The following is a 17,263-nucleotide window of genomic DNA, read 5'->3' as shown; positions in this document are numbered from 1 at the left end:
ACTCATTTAACGGGGCTGTGAGAATACACTGACATGACTCGTGACTGCATATGGAGATACTTCTCTCGACCCACACACCTGGGCGGGCCACCGTTGCCCACTGGCAGGAAGACTGTATTCATTCTCGGCTCCCACGTGCTCAACTTTACATTTGTTTAGGAACCAATTTTTAAAAACAAATTTAAAAGAAGCAGGTGAAGTTAATCTTAATACATTGTGTTTAATCCAGTAGAGCCAAAATATTTTCAATAAGTGGTGGGTTTAAAAAATACAGATAACATTTGTTCGCTCCATACTAAGTCTGTGAAATCCCGTCCTTTTTACACTTACAACTACATTTTCAACAGAAAGAGTTGGTCTGATTTTAAGTTTAATAACATTAATAGTTGAAAATGTAGATTTCCGTGCCCAAACCTGACTGACATTACTTAAGAGTTTTCCATGAGCTCAACTGCATTTTAAAAAAATATTTTACCTATTTACTTTTAGAGAGGGGAAGGGAGGAAGAGAGGGAAAGAAACATCGATGTGTGGTTGCCTCTCACGCGCCCCCTAGTGGGGACCTGGCCTGCAGCCCAGGCATGTGCCCTGACTGGGAACCAAACTGGTGACCTTTTGGTTCACAGGCTGGCATTCAATCCACTGAGCCACACCAGTTTTGCTTTTCAAGGTTTTAGGTTTCACTTACCTGCTGTCAAGCTTCGTTTGAAAATATTAAATGGAAAATTTAATATTTTCAAGAAATAAACAGTTCTTACATTTTAAATTGTGCACTGTTCTGAGTATCATGATGAAAAATGAAATCTTGCACTAGCTAGTGTTCTCTGTGAGGTGAATCATCTCTCTGTCTAGCACAACAATTTTCAACCACTATGCCACAACAATTTGCAAACGTGTATTACCTGACTAGTCAGGAACACTGATCTCTGTTCCCATAAGTTGTCAAATAAAAAAAATTACAACAGCCAACACAACAATAGCCATCTGGTGTGAATGAATCAAAAGTATACCTATTTTTTGTCAGATTGGCAAGAATTATATTCTTTGATGTGCTGCAGAATTTTAGTAATTAGTTTGTGTGCCATGAGATGAAAAAGGTTGAAAATCTCTGGTCTAGTGTATCAGAGAGAGACCCCCATATTCACGTAACTTTTATTACAGTAATTGTTATAATTATTTTATTTTATTGTTAATGTCTGACTATACCTAATTTATAAATTAAACTTTGCCATTGACATGTATGAGGTCTGTGGAAAAGTCCATCCATTGTTTATATAACAAGAACAGTTTTCACAGTATCGATGTGACCTGGCAGACAAGGCGAGTGGACTGGAATGTGCCTGTGTGAACAATGATGACTTCACTGTACTAGTCAGTGGGGGCGGTAGACACCATTGAGTGAGCATGTGTACTGTGTGGCTGGCGCATTCAAAATTAGCAAGTAGAACAATGAATTTGCATCAAATTTTGTATTAAGCTTGAACATTCCTTCATGGAAACTACTTAGATGATTCAGAAGGCTTTTGGGGATGATGCAATGAGTGCAGTGTAAATAAAAGTTTGGCACAAATGCTTCAAAGATGGTCAAGAATCTGTTGAAAGTGATCCACATTCTGGAAGGCCAGTAATGAGAAGAACACTAGAGAATGTTGAACGTGTACAGGCTGCAATCAACAAATATCGGTGACCCAGGTGACTCAGTCCCCCTATAGTCCAGACTTGGCACCCTGCAGCTTCTGACTTTTCCCATAACTAAAATCACCTTTGAAAGAGAAGAGATTTCAGACCATCGACAAGATTCAGGAAAACATGACAGGGCAGCTGGTGGTGATTCCAACAAAGGATTTTGCAGAGTGTTTTGAACAGTGGAAGAGATGATGGGAGAACTGTGTGAGAGCCCAAGGTGCTTACTTGGAAGGGGACAGAGGTGTCATTGTCCTATGTACAATGCTTCTTGTATCTTGTATCTTTTTTGATAAATGTCTCTATTTTTCACATTACATGCCTGGATACATTCTGGACAGACCTCATCATATGTATAGGAAAAACAGTATATATAGGATTGGGTACTATTCATAGTTTTAGGCATCCACTGGGGGTCTTGGAACTATCCTCCTTTGGTAAGGGAGCACTACTGTATTGTCTTTAAGACTCAACATAACATTGCTTCATTTCCTACAGCCCACAAGCCCCAACTTCAGTCCAACCAAATTCACTTCTCTTTGTTCCTTAAAAACGTGACGTGGGCCCTGGCTGGTGTGGCTCAGTGGGTTGAGGGCTGGCCTGCAAATCAAAGGGTTGATAGTTCAATTCCCAGTCAGGGCACATGACTGGGTTGCAGGTCAGGTCCCTGGCTGGGGGGTGCGTGAGAGGCAACCACACACTGATGTTTCTTTCCCTCTCTTTATCCCTCCCTTCCCCTCTCTCTAAATATAAATAAATATAATGTTAAAAAATATATATATATGAATATGACGTGGCACTCCCAGCGCAGGTCCTCTACCTAGAATCTCCTCCCAGTTCTTGGGATGGCTGGTACCTTCTTATCATTTATATCTGTCTGTTTAAATGTCTTCCACTGGACACTCTTCACACTCACAGAATATATAAGTCTGAAGAGCATTGATCCAGGCCATTAGCATTTCTTATCTGGCCACCTCTGTAGCCTCCCTAGAGTCTTAAGGCTTCATAATGCTAGGTATATTTTTGTATGTACATCTCACACTAAGTAAAAAAAAATTTTTTTTTGCACCGAATAAAATGGAAAGTTTTTTTCCTGCCTTTGAAATTTGTGATGGCTGTGATTTCTTGGCAATCATTAGGCCTATGTGGAAATTTTTGTGACTCAAGAGAATCTAATTTTCAAATTATTTCCAAATATAATTTGATTACTTATGAATACTAAATTTAATGATGAATGAAGTTGCTATAATGTTACATTTTCTAGATGTTTAATTAAACATCTATTCATACCAACTTTGTAGTTTTCTTTTTGCATTATGGAACTTTTTTTCCCTTATCCCCAGCCCCAGCCTTTTCATAGCCCCTGAAAAGCTCATCAGCCTGGTGGTGCTAATAATGAAAATGGATCTGGACAGCTGGCTGAATAATCCTCAATTGTAAACCAGATCATGTCATTACCCTGCTTAAAACTTTCAAAGGCTTATCATACTTGAAATGAAACCTAAGATCTTTACTGTGGTTTAGGAGGCCTTAGCTGACCTCTCAGGCCTCATCTACCAGTCTCCCTGTTGTCACCACTCTCAAACCCTGCTGGCTTTATTTCCCGTCTTTCAACATTCCAAGTTTATTCCTGGTGCAGGGCTTTGCACTTGCTGTTCCCTCTGTCTGGAATCTGCTTCCTTCAGATGATTACATGGTTGTCTCATCCTCCTTGTTTATGGTTCAACTCAGATGTTCCTCTCAACCCTTCGTAGACCACCCTAGTTAAAGTAGCCCTTCCTTAATCCCATCAGCCTGCTTTATTATCTTAGTATCCCTCAGAATCTGTACTTCTGTTGGTTTTAAATTGTGCTTGTTATCATTCATAATCACTCAGTAGATTGAAAGTTGGTTGTGGGCAGATATCTCACCTGCCTCACGCTGACCTCTCAAGATATTTTGGAGATTAGCATAGAGCCTCACACAGTCATCAGTAGATTTTTGTTTTGTTTTGTTTTAAAATTATTTATTTATTTAATTTTAGAGAGGGGGAAGGAGGGGAGAAAGAGAAGGAGAGAAACGTTGATGTGTGAGAGAAACATCTATCAGTTGCCTCTCCTGTGCCCCCAACAGGAGACCTGGCCAACAACCCAGACATGTGCCCTGACTGGGAATCAAACTGGCAAGCTTTCAGTTCACTGGCTGGCACTCAGTCCACTAAGCCACACCGGCCAGGTAATTCAGTAGATTTTTAAAAACAGAATAAATCCATATATCAGGCTTAGCATAATACCTGGAGTGTGAAAAACACTCAATAAACAAGAACTATTAGTAGTACTTAGTAATAAGCAGGTAAGTCTCCATTCTTATGTAATATTTCAGGGGCACACTCTTGAAAAACTGTTAAGAAATGCTAAAGCAAAATATGCTTCTACTCATTACCCAGCTTAAGTATATTATCAGGGATGCACTTGAAAGGCCCCTGCCTCAAACCTGCTCCTCTGCCCTTTTCTTCCAGTGTAACTACAACCCTGGATTTGGTGTTTATTTTTCTGTATATATTGTATATCTTTATATGCATGTGCCTTTTTAAAAATTTCTATTTATTTTTAGAGAGAGGGGAAGGGAGGGAGAAAGAGAGGGGGAGAAACATCAATGTGTGATTGCCTCTCACACACCCCTCCCTGCTGGGAACTTGGCCCACAACCCAGGCATTTGCCCTGACTGGAAATTGAACCAGAGACCCTTTGGTTCACAGGACAGCGCTCAATCCACTGAGTCACACCAGCCAGGGCTATATGCATGTGTCTTTAAGTGATATGTAGTATATGTCATGTTCTACAATTTTATATAAATGATATCAGTGCAAAAAAAGAATTAACCTAATAGGCCTGAGACTGCTATTCTTAGAAAGGTTTATTGGCAAGGTTGGCCCTTAGCTAGTGTCTAGGAACTTAGATTTTAGGAGGGTTCCCTCCAGTCCCTGAATAATAAGAGTGGCTTGTGATGCCTAAACTATTTGTACAGTGTGGTTTGTTAAACACCTGCTTTCTTTCTAGAGTCTGGAATTTTGGTACTTGATCAGCTCCCTGTAAATACCTTAGCACTGAGTCTCTAATGAGCTTCTTTAGTAGATAACATTTCACACTAGTTGTCACAACTCTGCTGCAGGAACTAAGTGCTTCCCATGTGACTCCACTAAGAGAGAACTCTTAGAAGCTTGCATCTGGTTTCCTCCAGACCTCACCCCATGCACCTTTTCCCTTGGCTAATTTACTTTGTATTCTTTCATTGTAAGAAATCATAGCCATGCATACAACTATATGCTACATCCTCTGAGTCTTCCTAGAGAATCATTGAACTGGAGATGATCTTGGGGAACCCTGACACAGTATCACACTGTGATATATCCTTATAGGACTGGATCTAGGGTAAGGCAACTCACATAGGGGATAAAATATGACATGCTCATTCCTGAGGGTGAGTGCCGCCTAAAGTTTTCACCCTAGACACCTCACTTGCTTCACTCTAGTCGCCGTCCTACCTTATGAAACCTGTTTTTTTTTTTCTGTCCAATATAATGCTTTTGAGATTTATCTATGTTGACACATGTATGTATATAGCTCTAATTCATTTATTTTTACTGCTAGAAAGCTCTGCTGTCTAATGTAGCCACTAGCCACATGGGGAAATTTGTTTCTCTAGCCACATCAGCCACATTTCATTGTTTAATAGTTACCTGTGGCTAGTGGCTACTGCATTGGACAGCATGGATAGAGAACAACTCCAAGATCATAGAAGTTTTGTTGGACAGTGTTTATGTACCCATTCACCTCTTGATTGATATTTAGGTTACTTCTAGCTTTCTACTCTTACAAACTGTGCTACAGCATACATTGTGTATGCCTCCTTGTGTATACGGGCAGGAGTTTCTCTAGGATACATACCTAGGAGTTGAATTGCTGGCTAATAGGCTATAGGAGTATTCACCTTTACTAAACATTGACAGTTGCCCTTCAAAATGATCATCTCAGTTCTGATTCCCAACAGCAGTCCTGCTGTTGCTCAGTGTCCTTATCAATGCTTGGTATTATCACACTTCTACATTTTTGTCCTTTGGGTAGATGTGAATTAGTGGTTTCAGTTTACATTGGCCTGATTATTAGTGAGGTTGAACTATTTTAATATGTTTATTGATTCTTTGCCTTTTGTTAATTGCTTATTTGTATCTTTGCCCATTTTCCTGCTGGGTTGTCTTTATCTTACTGAGATCGGGAGTTCTTCTCACATCTGAGATTTGCCTTTTCATTTTTATAGTGACTTTTGATATTCAGAATTTATTACTATTACTATTCTAATGTCATCAGAATGATCAATCTATATACATATTTTGTAGGTTTTTGGCCTTGCTTAAGAAATCTTACCCTGAGGTCAATAAGATATCCTACTGTGTTTTCTTCTAGAAGTTTTACTTTTCATTTTTAGCTTTAAAAAAAATCTGCCTGGACTTTATTTTTCAAGAATATTTTATTTATTTATTTATTTTTGAAAGATTTTACTTATTTATTTTTAGAGAGAGGAAAAGGAACAGAGAAAGAGAGGGAGAAAAACATCAATGTGTGGTTGCCTCTCACATGGCCCCAAGTGGAGACCTGGCTCACAACCCAGGCATGTACCCTGACTGGGAATAGAACTTGTGACCCTTTGGTTCACAGGCCAGTGCTCAATCCACTGAGCTACAGCAGCCAGGGCTTATATATTTACTTTTAGAGAGAGGGAAAGAGAGGGAGAAAGAAAGGGAGAGAAATGTTGATTGGTTGCTTGCTTCTTACACACCTCCAATTGGGGACCTGGCCTGCAACCTAGGCATGTATCCTGACCAGGAACTGAACTGGCAGCCTTTCGCTTTGTAGGCCAGCGCTTGATCCACTGAGCCACACCAGCCAAAGCAAACACTTTATTTTTGTTTATTTTTTCACATGGATAACCAGTTGTCCTAGTTCTGTTTATTGAGTAGTCCAGTGGTTCTCAAAATGTGATCTTCTGGGGATTCTCAAGATCCTTTTAGGGGATCCAAGAGATAAACTATTTTTATTATAATTTTAAGGAGTTATTTGCCTTTCTCATTTGTGCTGTGTTGTCATGTGAATTATTGGTATAAAGCAATGGTGGGTAAAACTGCTGGTACCTTAGCAGGAATCAATGCAGTGCACCAAAAGGTAGCAGTAGTTATTGTATTCCTCACCACTACACACTCAGTGTTAAACAAAATACTTTCACTTAAGAATGTCTTTGAAGAAGCAGTGAAAATTAGTAATTGTGTTAAAGCTTAGCCCTGTAGCAGGTCCTTTTAATATTCTCTGTGGTGAAATGGGAAGTTTGCATAGAGCACTTCTACTGCATGCTGAAGAATGATGGCAGTTTAGGTAATATACTTGTACAATTGTTTGAGTTGAGGTAAAACTGGTGACTTTTTTCATGGAACACCATTTTTACTAGAAAGAATGACAGCCTGTGGTTACTCAGATTAGGATATTTGCCAGATATTTTCTCCTAATTGAAGTAAGCTAGTCATTGTGATGACAACTGATGGTTGTTGCCAATGATAAAATTTGAGCTTTCAAGCAAAATTTAGACATTTGGGAAACTTATTCACCACCATGAATCTGGCAACTTTTAAATATTTAAAAGCTTTTTGATGAGATCAGTGGTGATATTAACAAACAATGACTTTAAAAATATTGTATAGTGAAATGTAATAACTCAGTAGATTAGTATTTTCCAAAAGACCAATGCATGCTGTTACAAAATCATGCATAAGGAAAAGATCAATTAAAACTGTAGGATAAACAATAGGTTTCAATATAACACAGTAAAAAAGTTCATTGATACAGTTTCATATTCTACTCTGTAAAAATACACCATCACATGTTGAGTTTTGGTGTAGTAACAGAGTAGAATATTCCCAATTAACTGAAAAGGCTGTAACACTCCTCACTTTTATGACTACTTATCTGTGTGAGGGATTTTCTTCATATACTTCAAAACAGCATATTGCAACAGATTGATTGCAGAAGCCTGTATGAGAATGAATGCAGCTGACTTCTTCCATTAAGCTAGTAGGAGTGTTACGAAAATGTAAAACAATGCCATTCCTTTCACTGCTTTAAAAAAAATATTTTTCATAACATAGGTTATTTATGTTAACATCTAATGGATTTATTTACTGATTTAAGTTAGTTAAGTATTTAAAATTTTTTTGGTCAGTTTTAATTTCCAAATTAGTCAATATAAATAAATATAATCCCTATGCATATATATAAACAATAGCTCTTTAGGTTCCTCAGTAGTTTTTAAAAAAAAACTTAATTTTTTTTTTAGAGCAGCTTTAGGTTTACAGCAAAATTGAGAGTATGGTACAGAGATTGCCCATATACTCCCTGTCCCCACCATGCATAGCCTCCCCCACCATTTTTAAAACAAATTTTCTTTATTTTTAGAGAGGGCAAGGGGGGAGAAACAGAGAGAGAGAAACAGCTGTGTGAAAGGGAAACATCAATCAGTTGCCTTGTGTACGACTTGGGACCAAACCTGCAACCCAGCCTGACCTTTTACTTTGTGGGACGAAGCCCAACCAACTGAGCCACACCAATCAGGGCTTCACCACCATTAAATCCCCACGAGGGTAGTGAATTTGTTATAATTGATGAAACTATGTGAACACATCTTAGAGCATGAGGTCCATACTTTACATTAGGGTTTCCTCTTGTGTTGTACATTCTGTGGGTTTGGGCAAATGTATGACATGTATATAGTCTCATACAGAGTTGTGTGTTTTTTTTTTAACTACCCTGAAATTTTCTGTCCTCCACCTGATCATCCCTCATCCTTGTTAATTTTTAAGAGGATAAAGGGATCCCAATACTACAACATTTGAGATCCTCTGGATTAATCTGTTCTTTCCCTAGAGACTTATAATCTGTGTCTAGAGCAGGTTTCCATCTAGTCATAGGTCTCTGTCTAGTTATAGGTCTTTTCATTAGCCTATCTGTCTCTTCCTGTGCCAATACCACATCATTTTAAATATTATCACACTGTAACTAATCTTGGCAGGGTTAGTCCCCACTGTGTTCTTTTCTTCTAGTTATTGGTTATTCTTGGTCTTTGTTCTTCCACAGAAAGTAGGACACACAAATACTTTTTCCTATGACAAAGTAATATATGTTTCATACAAAAACAACAAATTTCAAGAAAGTAAAAATTACCCACTACTGATAAGCTGTTAATATTTTGGTGTATATACTATGCACACATACATATATATGCATACATACACAATTTTATATATGTATACACACTTTTTGCATAAATATTATTTTAAAAACTAGGGCAGTCTTATATCCAGCTTTTTACACTTAGTGCTACTAATATATTTCCACATCATTTAATGTTATTCTACATCATCATTTTTAATTGTTGCATGGTATTCTGTTTGTATTGATGTACACAATTTATGTAACTGTTTTTTATGCTGAAATTTTAAATTATTCCTTATATTTTACTCTTAGAAGCCTATCTACATCAAATCTTTCCACTGAGTCTTTTTTTCTTTTAGGTTTTATTTATTTACTTTTAGAGAGAGGGGAAGGGAGGGAGAAAGAGAGGGAGAAAAACATCAATATGTGAGAAACATTGATCTGCTTTTTGCCTCTCTCTCACCCCCAACTAGTGCCCTGACTGGGAATTGAACTGGCAGATTTTAGGTTTGCAGGATGATATTCAACCCACTAAGCCACAGTCAGGGTCTGCCACTGAGTCTTTATGGCCATGTGCAGTTCTGTAGGATCAATTCCCAGGAGAGAACTGGCTGACTTAAATTGAGGACTTCAGTTGTGAGAAGCTGAGATTACTTGGACAGAGACAGAGGGTGATGGAAGACAGTGGGACAGGACAGATCGAAAAGAGTCACAGTTGCAACAGTTTTGATCAAGGAGAATCTGGGTCAAGTGAAAAGTGATTGATATAAATGGGAAGGGAGAAGCCAGCAGGGACCTGTCATCACTGCTGATTTCCATGACTGCAGTGTTTGAAAGGGTAAAAGTGGAGCAGATTAACCTTGAAATGAGGGGTTGGAGGATTAGCCTCAGCCCAGCTCCCCCAGGCCTTCCCAAGAGTTCGTGGGAGAGTCAGTTTTCTCAAGGGCAGAGGTCCCCAGTGTTTTCAGCCCTTTGGGGATCTGAAGAGGCTCTTCTATTGCTCTGAATTAAGGACTTCCCTCTGGCTTGACTCCCATGGGTCCACTCTAGACAGTCCTAATACTAGCTACATAGGGATGATCAGGGTGTGGTGCAGTCAGTGGGCATTTCCTCTGACTTTGAGGTGCCAGGTTGTCAGTCTCCTTTACTGTATGCCAAGTAGGACAGTGATGGGGAGTAGACAACTGTGACTGGGTGCAAACAGTCCCAGAAGCAGCCCTGGGATTAGAAGACCAAGATAGAGGCCTAGTCCAGCTCTTTCTTATTAGCTGAGTGAGTGTGGATATATTCTCTAACCATGTGGAGATGTTCTCTAAACCCTTCTGGGCTTCAGTTTCTGCAGCTGTAAATGGGACTAAGTAACACCTACCCCACTGGGTCATTGAAAGGCTTAAATTGGATAGCATATGTAAAGCATCCGCAGAGTGTAGGCACTGTGAACTTGTTTAGTAATCTTATTTGATCACTCTTACCTCAGTTTTCTCATCTGATAAATAGGGATAATAATATATACCTTGTGACAATTAAATGAGATGAAATGTAGAAAAGAGCTTTGAAATGACAAATCTCAATATAAATGTTATTCCTGCACATGTGCAAATTGGTACCACTAATAGCTGCCTGAGGGTCATTGGTTGTCTGGCCCAGCAGATTTCTACTGTGTGTTTACTGGGGAAGGATGTGTGTAGAGCTGGGGAGAGTAAAGGACACAAAGACAGAAGAACAGGCCATGTTGTGGAATCTCATCTTAGGCCAGGATTGTATTTCAAAATCAGACCATGACGTCAAAATCATACATAATTAAGTTTAACTACTGAACTGGTTCACAGGTCATCTCAGTTAAGTCCAGTAGAATCAGTTCCTTTTTCAGCACAGGAACATATTTTGCTTTTTCTTGGGTTGGACACCAGCTAAAATATTGAAGTTAGGTTTCAGGGCCATGCTGAATTAAAAACTTAGCATTACACAGTGAGAGATGTGTGGGAATTGAGGCTAATGAACGGAGCAGCAGTCACAACTCCCATCAGTCTTAGCTTTCATCTCAGACTCACTCAGGGGAACAGAAGTGAAAACACCATCCTATATTACCTTCTAGTTGGGGAGGCAGACAATAAACAAGCAAAAAAGATATTTAGTTTGTGGGATGGGAATACTATGAGAAACAAACAAAGGAAGAACAGGGTTAGGAAGTTCTGGAATGACCACTAGCAGTTTAAATGGAGTAGCCTCCTAGGAAGCTCTGATTTGCATGATGCAAAGGCCCTGAGGCAGGCAGGAGGGTGTCTGTGTGCTTGCAGATGAGGATCCCAGTGTGGCTGGCGTGGAAGGAGGGAGGAGGGGAGCCATGGGGATGATATCTGATGCTGTAGGGCCTTGTCAGCTATTGTGCTGACCTTGTCCTTTCATCTGGGCAAGAGAGAAAGCCATTAGGTAATTTTGAACAGAGGAAGGACAAAATATGCTTACTGAGATCACTCTGGTTTCTGTGTTGAGAAAAGCCTGAAGAGGAATGAGAGCTAGTAAGGGGACCATTGCAGTGCTCCTGATAAGACACAGGGTTGGCTTGAACCAAAATGGCAAGAACTAGTTAATACTGGACATTTTAACATTAGAGTTGTCATTGCATTTACTGTCAGATGTATAGTATGAGACAAGGAGATGAGTTCAAGAGAAGCTCCAAGGATTTTAGTTTGAGTCTTGAGATGGAGTTGGCCATTATTTGAGGTGGCAAAGCGTTTGGGAGGAGCTGGGGAGTAGTGGTCAGGAACTGGGTTTAAGACAGATTAGGTTTGAGATCCTGCCAGACACTCAGGGGTAGATGTGGAGTGGGATGCTGGATGAATGTAAATCTGGAGCTCAAGGTAAAGTTTAGACTGCAACTCTATGCTCAGGACTCATCAGTATATACATAGCATTTAAAACCATGAAATGGACCAACCTTTCCCAGGGTAGGTAGGGAAAAGGTCCAAGGCTGAGCTCCTGGTCTTGCTAACATTAAGAGGTCCAGAGATGAGAAGGAACCAGCCACTAGGACTGGGAAGGAGTGGCTGGAGAGGTGGGAGAAGAAATGGGAATGTGGTGTCCTGGATGCAGGTGTGGCAGGCAGAGGGGCATGAAGAGATGCTTTCACTGTTTGGTCGTTTCTGAGCGCTGGCAGTTCTTTTTGAGGATGTGAAATTTATTATGCAACCCCATTATGTTGTCACTTTCAAAAATGCATATTCCAATAGTGTGTGGGAGTCTAGGAATCAGATAGGCAGTGTAAAATTCCCATGCTTGCTCTAATACAGCCTGTGGGCACATGTTGGGCCAGGCAGGGCTTCGAAAGACACATGGCACAGTTACCAGGCCCAGGAGAGCCTTGGTGTATACATCCAGGTTCTGAAAGCCTGTTTCCCTGTTTTGAAAGTGGAGTTCTAATAACCTTCATCCACCCTACAGTGTTTATGAGGATTCAAAGAAAAACTACACCTGAATTGCTGCCTGGGCCCAGGATCCTACCAAGTTCTGGGCAATTTTGACTCCAGCCTTCTGCTGTAGATTCCAAGTGTTGCAGTGCATTCTCTTCCCAGTGTCAAAGCCTCATGTAGACGCTCTGTGCAGGTCCACTCACCTGTTTCTCACAGCCCCCGCCCCCCCAAAGAGTCACACCATTCATCATTCCAAGAAATCTTAATTTCTTTATTTTTTTTTGACTCAACAATTTTTTAAAACTTTTTTTTCTGAAACGTTCTTGTTGTTATGAGCCTTTTGTTTTGTTCTCGTTAAATGCACTCGACCCAAAATTGGTTTGGCATATCGAAAAGGAGACCAAGGAGGGACTGGGGGCATGGAGGGTGGGAGGCCTGAATGGACAAAGAGAAATTGAGGATGAGAGAAGAGGAACACAGAGACAGTGAGGAAAAAACTGGGAAAGAGGTGGAGGAGACACAGAGAAAGGAAGGCAAGGGAAACCAAGAGAAAAACAAATAAACAAACCAAAACAAAATCCCAGATAAAAATAACAAAACCTAGAAGCAAATAAACTCAGGAGCCCAAGGAAGGGAATAGGAGAGGAAACCAAGACCCTTCCTTCTCTATACCGTCCCAGCTGGGGTTGGGGGCGTCAAGGCACCAGGTCTGGTTGGGGTGGGGGGGGACGAACACCTGGGCTCTCCTTGGTGGCTTTGCACTGGACTGCAGTGGTGTTCAGCCCCACCAGGGGGCCCTGCCACATAGCTTTGAGACCTAGGAATTCACCTTGGTGATTCTGGCTGAAATGGGAACCAAGGGATCCACTGCACCCTCTCTCTCCCTTTGATTGTCGGTCTGGAGATAAAAAGAGGGCTGGGCAAGGGAAGATGAGGGGCTCCTTGCATGCCTCCAGTCCCCCTGGAAGCTCTCACACCCTGCCAACTCTTCCAGCCCTCTTGCTGGTGTTAAGAGGCAGCCTCTGTCTCTAGCTGGGCTGGTGCCTGAGTCAGGCCAACTCCTCCATCTACCCTTGTTTCCCACCAGCATCTCAGATCTCCAGCTGCCCCTCCCACAGTGGAGCAAACTCCTGGCCCCCTAAAGCCAAAGCAGGCCATGGAGCTGGCTCCCACCCTCCTCAGAGTCACCTGGGCAAGCTAGTCCCCACCCTTACTTCTCTTCTGGGTCCCGACTCACTCATGCTCTTCTAGTAAAAGCCTCCCTACTAGAAAAAGCCAGAGATGGAACCCAACACTGCCTTCTCCCCACTCCTGTCCCCCTATACAGGACAAACCACCATCTTTGGTCTGACCCCTTCTCCCCTGATGGGGACAAGCCAGCCCCAGCTCCCCTGAAGGGAGGGGCTTTCTAGCAGCAAAAAGGGCTCCTCCAGCCACCTACCTGTCCCTTTTCTCTAGTTCCTCCCTAGAACCCCTCCCCCTTAACCCAAATAAGTTCATGGCAGCAGCAGGCTGAGACCCAAAGATGTTTGAAAACTCATGGCACTTGTGAGAAAAGAGGGACAAGAGACAAGGGGTCAGAGCAGAGGTGAGGGCCACCCCTGGGGAAATGGCAATTATGGGGCTGGGTTAGTATGGAAATGGGACTATGTTACTCCCCAGAGTTGGGGGGCCTCTGGGAGGGCCAGGGTGACAGGCTAGAGAGGATGGGGCTAGAAGAGGTACTCAGGAGACATGTTAAGCCTGACACTTTTAGAGTCCACAGGTTTGGGCTTGAGCCTCCAGAACACGGGTATCCTGACTCCAGGCCCTAGTGTCTGGCTTTGCCTCCTCTGCAGGAGGGTGTAGAGTAGGGAAGGTGATCTCTCACCTTTGTGCCCGCCCCCACCCCCAAAGACAACTATTTTATCACTCCCAGCCCTCCCTCCTCAGTCACATCAAACCCTGCTGCCTTCATCTTCCTTCCCCCATGAACCTTTCTAGGAAAGAAATCAACTCCTCATCCCCAGCTGAATTCCAGAAGCAAAAGACAAGAGGCAGGAACTCAAAAGGACAGCACAGCCATCTTGGCAAAAGCATCTTTGGGTGTGAGGGGTGCCTCCCCCAGGCCAGTGGGGAGGAAAGGGGGAGACAGGCCCCCAATCCTGGGGCAGGCAGTGAGGTACACACCCCAGGAAGGCTGACTGATGCCAGGGGCAGGCGGAGCAGGGAAGGAGATGACAGAAACGGGTGCCAGGAAGGAAACGGGTTCTTTGTTTTGCTGTTGCTTCTAGATTTTTTTGTCTCTGGACTGTGAAAAGCTGCTCTGGCGGCCCGCCCACCCGGCTGGGGATGCACACATATACAGAGAAGTCCTGGCTGCCAGGATCCAGAGGCGGCACTCTGCTCCGGAGGAAGCCTGGGCTGGCTGGGCCACAGGCTCCTGGTGGCTTCAAGTGATGAGATTTTCTTTCTTTTCTTTTTTTTTTTTTTTTTTTGTCTTTTCCATTTCGTTGAAATATTTACAGCAATAAGGGAGGAAGAGAGAGGAAGAGAACAAGGGCCCCCTAGGGAAAGATCCAAGCCCAGGACCCACTCCCCAGGGAGATCCAGACCCAAAATCTGCTCCCCAGATAGCTGAGCCCACAGGACTGGAACTGCCCAAATATGGCCACCCCTGTGGGCTGGGGGCCCTTTGGGGAGTTGTGCTTCATCAGGAGTCACCCCAAGGGAGGGGGTCATTGGGTGTACTTGAGGAGGGCTGAGGGGGCAGGCTTGCTGGGGAGGCAGGGACTAAGAGCAGAGGGAAGGAGCTTCAGAGAAAATTCAACCTTTAAACCACCAGCCACAAATGCCCATTCTGCTGGCTCTGGGGCTTTTATCCTTGGCCAGAGGCCCTGGTCTCCAGGGAGCCAGGGAACTGTAGTGCAGGAGGAACCTGTCCTTCTGTCCTTCTGCCCCCCACTGCTCCCTCCTGGTGTAGCCCAGCATTTCTGGCTACAGAAAGAGGAGCAACTGACAGGTTCCAGCCAGCAGAGCCTTTGGCCCAGGGATACCAATCCTTCATTTCCCTCCAGCAGAAGGAAGAGTTGAGGGGAGGGGGAAGTCAAGAGTGGGCTGCACCCTTCCAATTTCTCCTTCCTTACTCCCCTGGGGACCTCCTGGCTCTTCCTCATGGCACTTCCCCCAAATCAAGCTGGTGCATGTGGCTGGTGGGAAACCCTGTCTATGAACCCTGCACCTCAGGTCCCCACAGCAGAGCCCCCAAGTGGCCTACAGGGACTTTGGACAAGGGACGCCTGGAGGGTGGCCCACCAGCCACTGCCTCCTTCAGTCTCCCTCTCCCACCAGAGCCCTTCCCAGGGTTCCCTCCCTGGCCTGGGCCACCAGCCCATGGTCCATGAGGTCCCTCAGAGGCTGGTAACCAGCTGCATCTGCCCATCCCCATCAGGCCCTGGCCCCTCGAGGCCTGGGGCTGCCAAATAGCCTTCATGGCTGGGCCGCCGCACCTGGTAGTAGCCCTGCAGGGGGTTTCGAGCCACCAGGGCCGGTGGGCGCGAGGTGTAGTAGATTTCAGGGGGAACTGGGGGTGCGGGCGGGGGTGGGGGCAGGGCCTCGCTGGGCCCCTCGGGGCTGCTGTCCGGGTAGGAGGGCGAGTCCCGCAGGTTGGCCCCACTGGCATAGAGGGAGTCCCGGCCAGGAGGGGAGGACAGGGGCCGGCTGGTGGCCCCGTCCTCCGCCGTGCAGCTCTCTGACTCGTCCAGATCACTCTGGTACAGCACCGACTGGGCCCGGGGCAGCAGCAGAGGCTCCTCCAGGGCCTTGTAGAGAAGTTCAATCTCCGCCCGGTCAGCACCCCCGGGCCCACCCGCCTCTTCCTCACTGCCACCCCCTGGCACAGGTGGCACAGGGGGTTCAGGTGGTGGAGGGCCCTTGGCCCCGCTGCTGCTGCCCCGCAGGTTGTTGTGCACCAGCTCCGAGATGATCATCTTCTCAAAGGCGGCAGCATCTGCCAGGTTCCGGCCTCGGGGTGGCTCTGGTGCTCCATCCCCTGGAGGAAAATCCCCACTTCGCAAGGAGTAACTGTTGTTGAAGTTGCCGTTGAGGGGCAGCGTGTCCATGCCACAGGTTTCCCGGCCTCCCAAGGGGTGCTCTGCAGCAGAAGGGGGCTGCTTATAAGGAGGGCCAAACAGCGAGGATACAGGCCACATGGACTGGGGGTTTACCCCTGCCCCTGCGGACTGGGGTCTTTCATTCTCTTTTCCTCACTGGCAGTGGACATCCACCATGCAGGGTGGTGGAAGGTGAGAGAGGAGACCAGTTTTCCCAGGGTCCCCTTCCAGCTTCGGGCTCAGCATCTTAGCAGTGTGAGAAGACCTGGGTGACTGGGTCCATTTCCTGTGCTTTGATCCTCATCACCTTCTTTCCCCACTTGAGGTCCAAATGCAACACCAGCCACCAAGCCAGAGATTGCATGTGTGTGTGTTGGGGACAGAGAAGCACCTGGAGTTCTCCTCCCTAAGTAAGTAAGGCCATCTGAGGGAGCCACTGTCTTGTTCCCCTCCCAGCCTTGGAAATGGTACCAGGAAAGTCACACTTACTGGGTTCCCGGTAGCTCCCTGTAGGTGCCAGCCAGGAGGGAAAAAAAAAGAAGGTAAGTGGGCTTGGAATGCTGAGTCTAGGTTCCAGTTCAAGAGGCATGAAGACATCCCAAGTGAAGACCCCTCCAGACGCAGACCCCCAAGCTCCCTGACCTGGGCTGTCACCCTCTCCCAGCACCACAATAGTCTCACCTGGGGAGTTGAAGACAGGGGGTGAGGAGGGGTTGAAGCCCACTGACTCAGCAATGAGGGTGTTGTAGGGGCTGGTTCCCCCACGGGGCTGCAGCACAGGGTTGGTCAGCAGGTGGTTCCCCATGGTACCTGCCCAGGAGGTTAGAGGTCAAAAGGCATCCTAG

General features: G+C 44.5%; 1 protein-coding gene across 6 annotated transcripts in view; it reads right to left on the bottom strand.

Moving 5' to 3' along the window:
- Window positions 1-12,620: 12,620 nt before the first annotated feature.
- Window positions 12,621-17,263, bottom strand: part of ADGRL1 (adhesion G protein-coupled receptor L1) — a 44,959-nt gene continuing 40,316 nt past the window's right edge. For 5 of the 6 annotated variants that reach the window (XM_028520118.2, XM_028520119.2, XM_036032373.1 and 2 more), the window contains 3 exons: window positions 17,100-17,228; window positions 16,908-16,925; window positions 12,621-16,459 (listed from right to left, as the gene is read on the bottom strand). In XM_028520118.2, the coding sequence (XP_028375919.1) occupies window positions 15,717-16,459; window positions 16,908-16,925; window positions 17,100-17,228 (890 nt within the window). In that variant the 3' untranslated portion in view covers window positions 12,621-15,716. The remainder of the gene's footprint in view (window positions 16,460-16,907; window positions 16,926-17,099; window positions 17,229-17,263) is intronic. The other variant, XM_036032370.1, reaches the window with a different exon arrangement.

Source organism: Phyllostomus discolor, chromosome 8 (assembly GCF_004126475.2).
Source record: "Phyllostomus discolor isolate MPI-MPIP mPhyDis1 chromosome 8, mPhyDis1.pri.v3, whole genome shotgun sequence".
NCBI lineage: Eukaryota > Metazoa > Chordata > Mammalia > Chiroptera > Phyllostomidae > Phyllostomus > Phyllostomus discolor.
The sequence above is the reverse complement of the archived record's forward strand: the minus strand, read 5'-3'. Positions and strand labels throughout refer to the sequence as shown.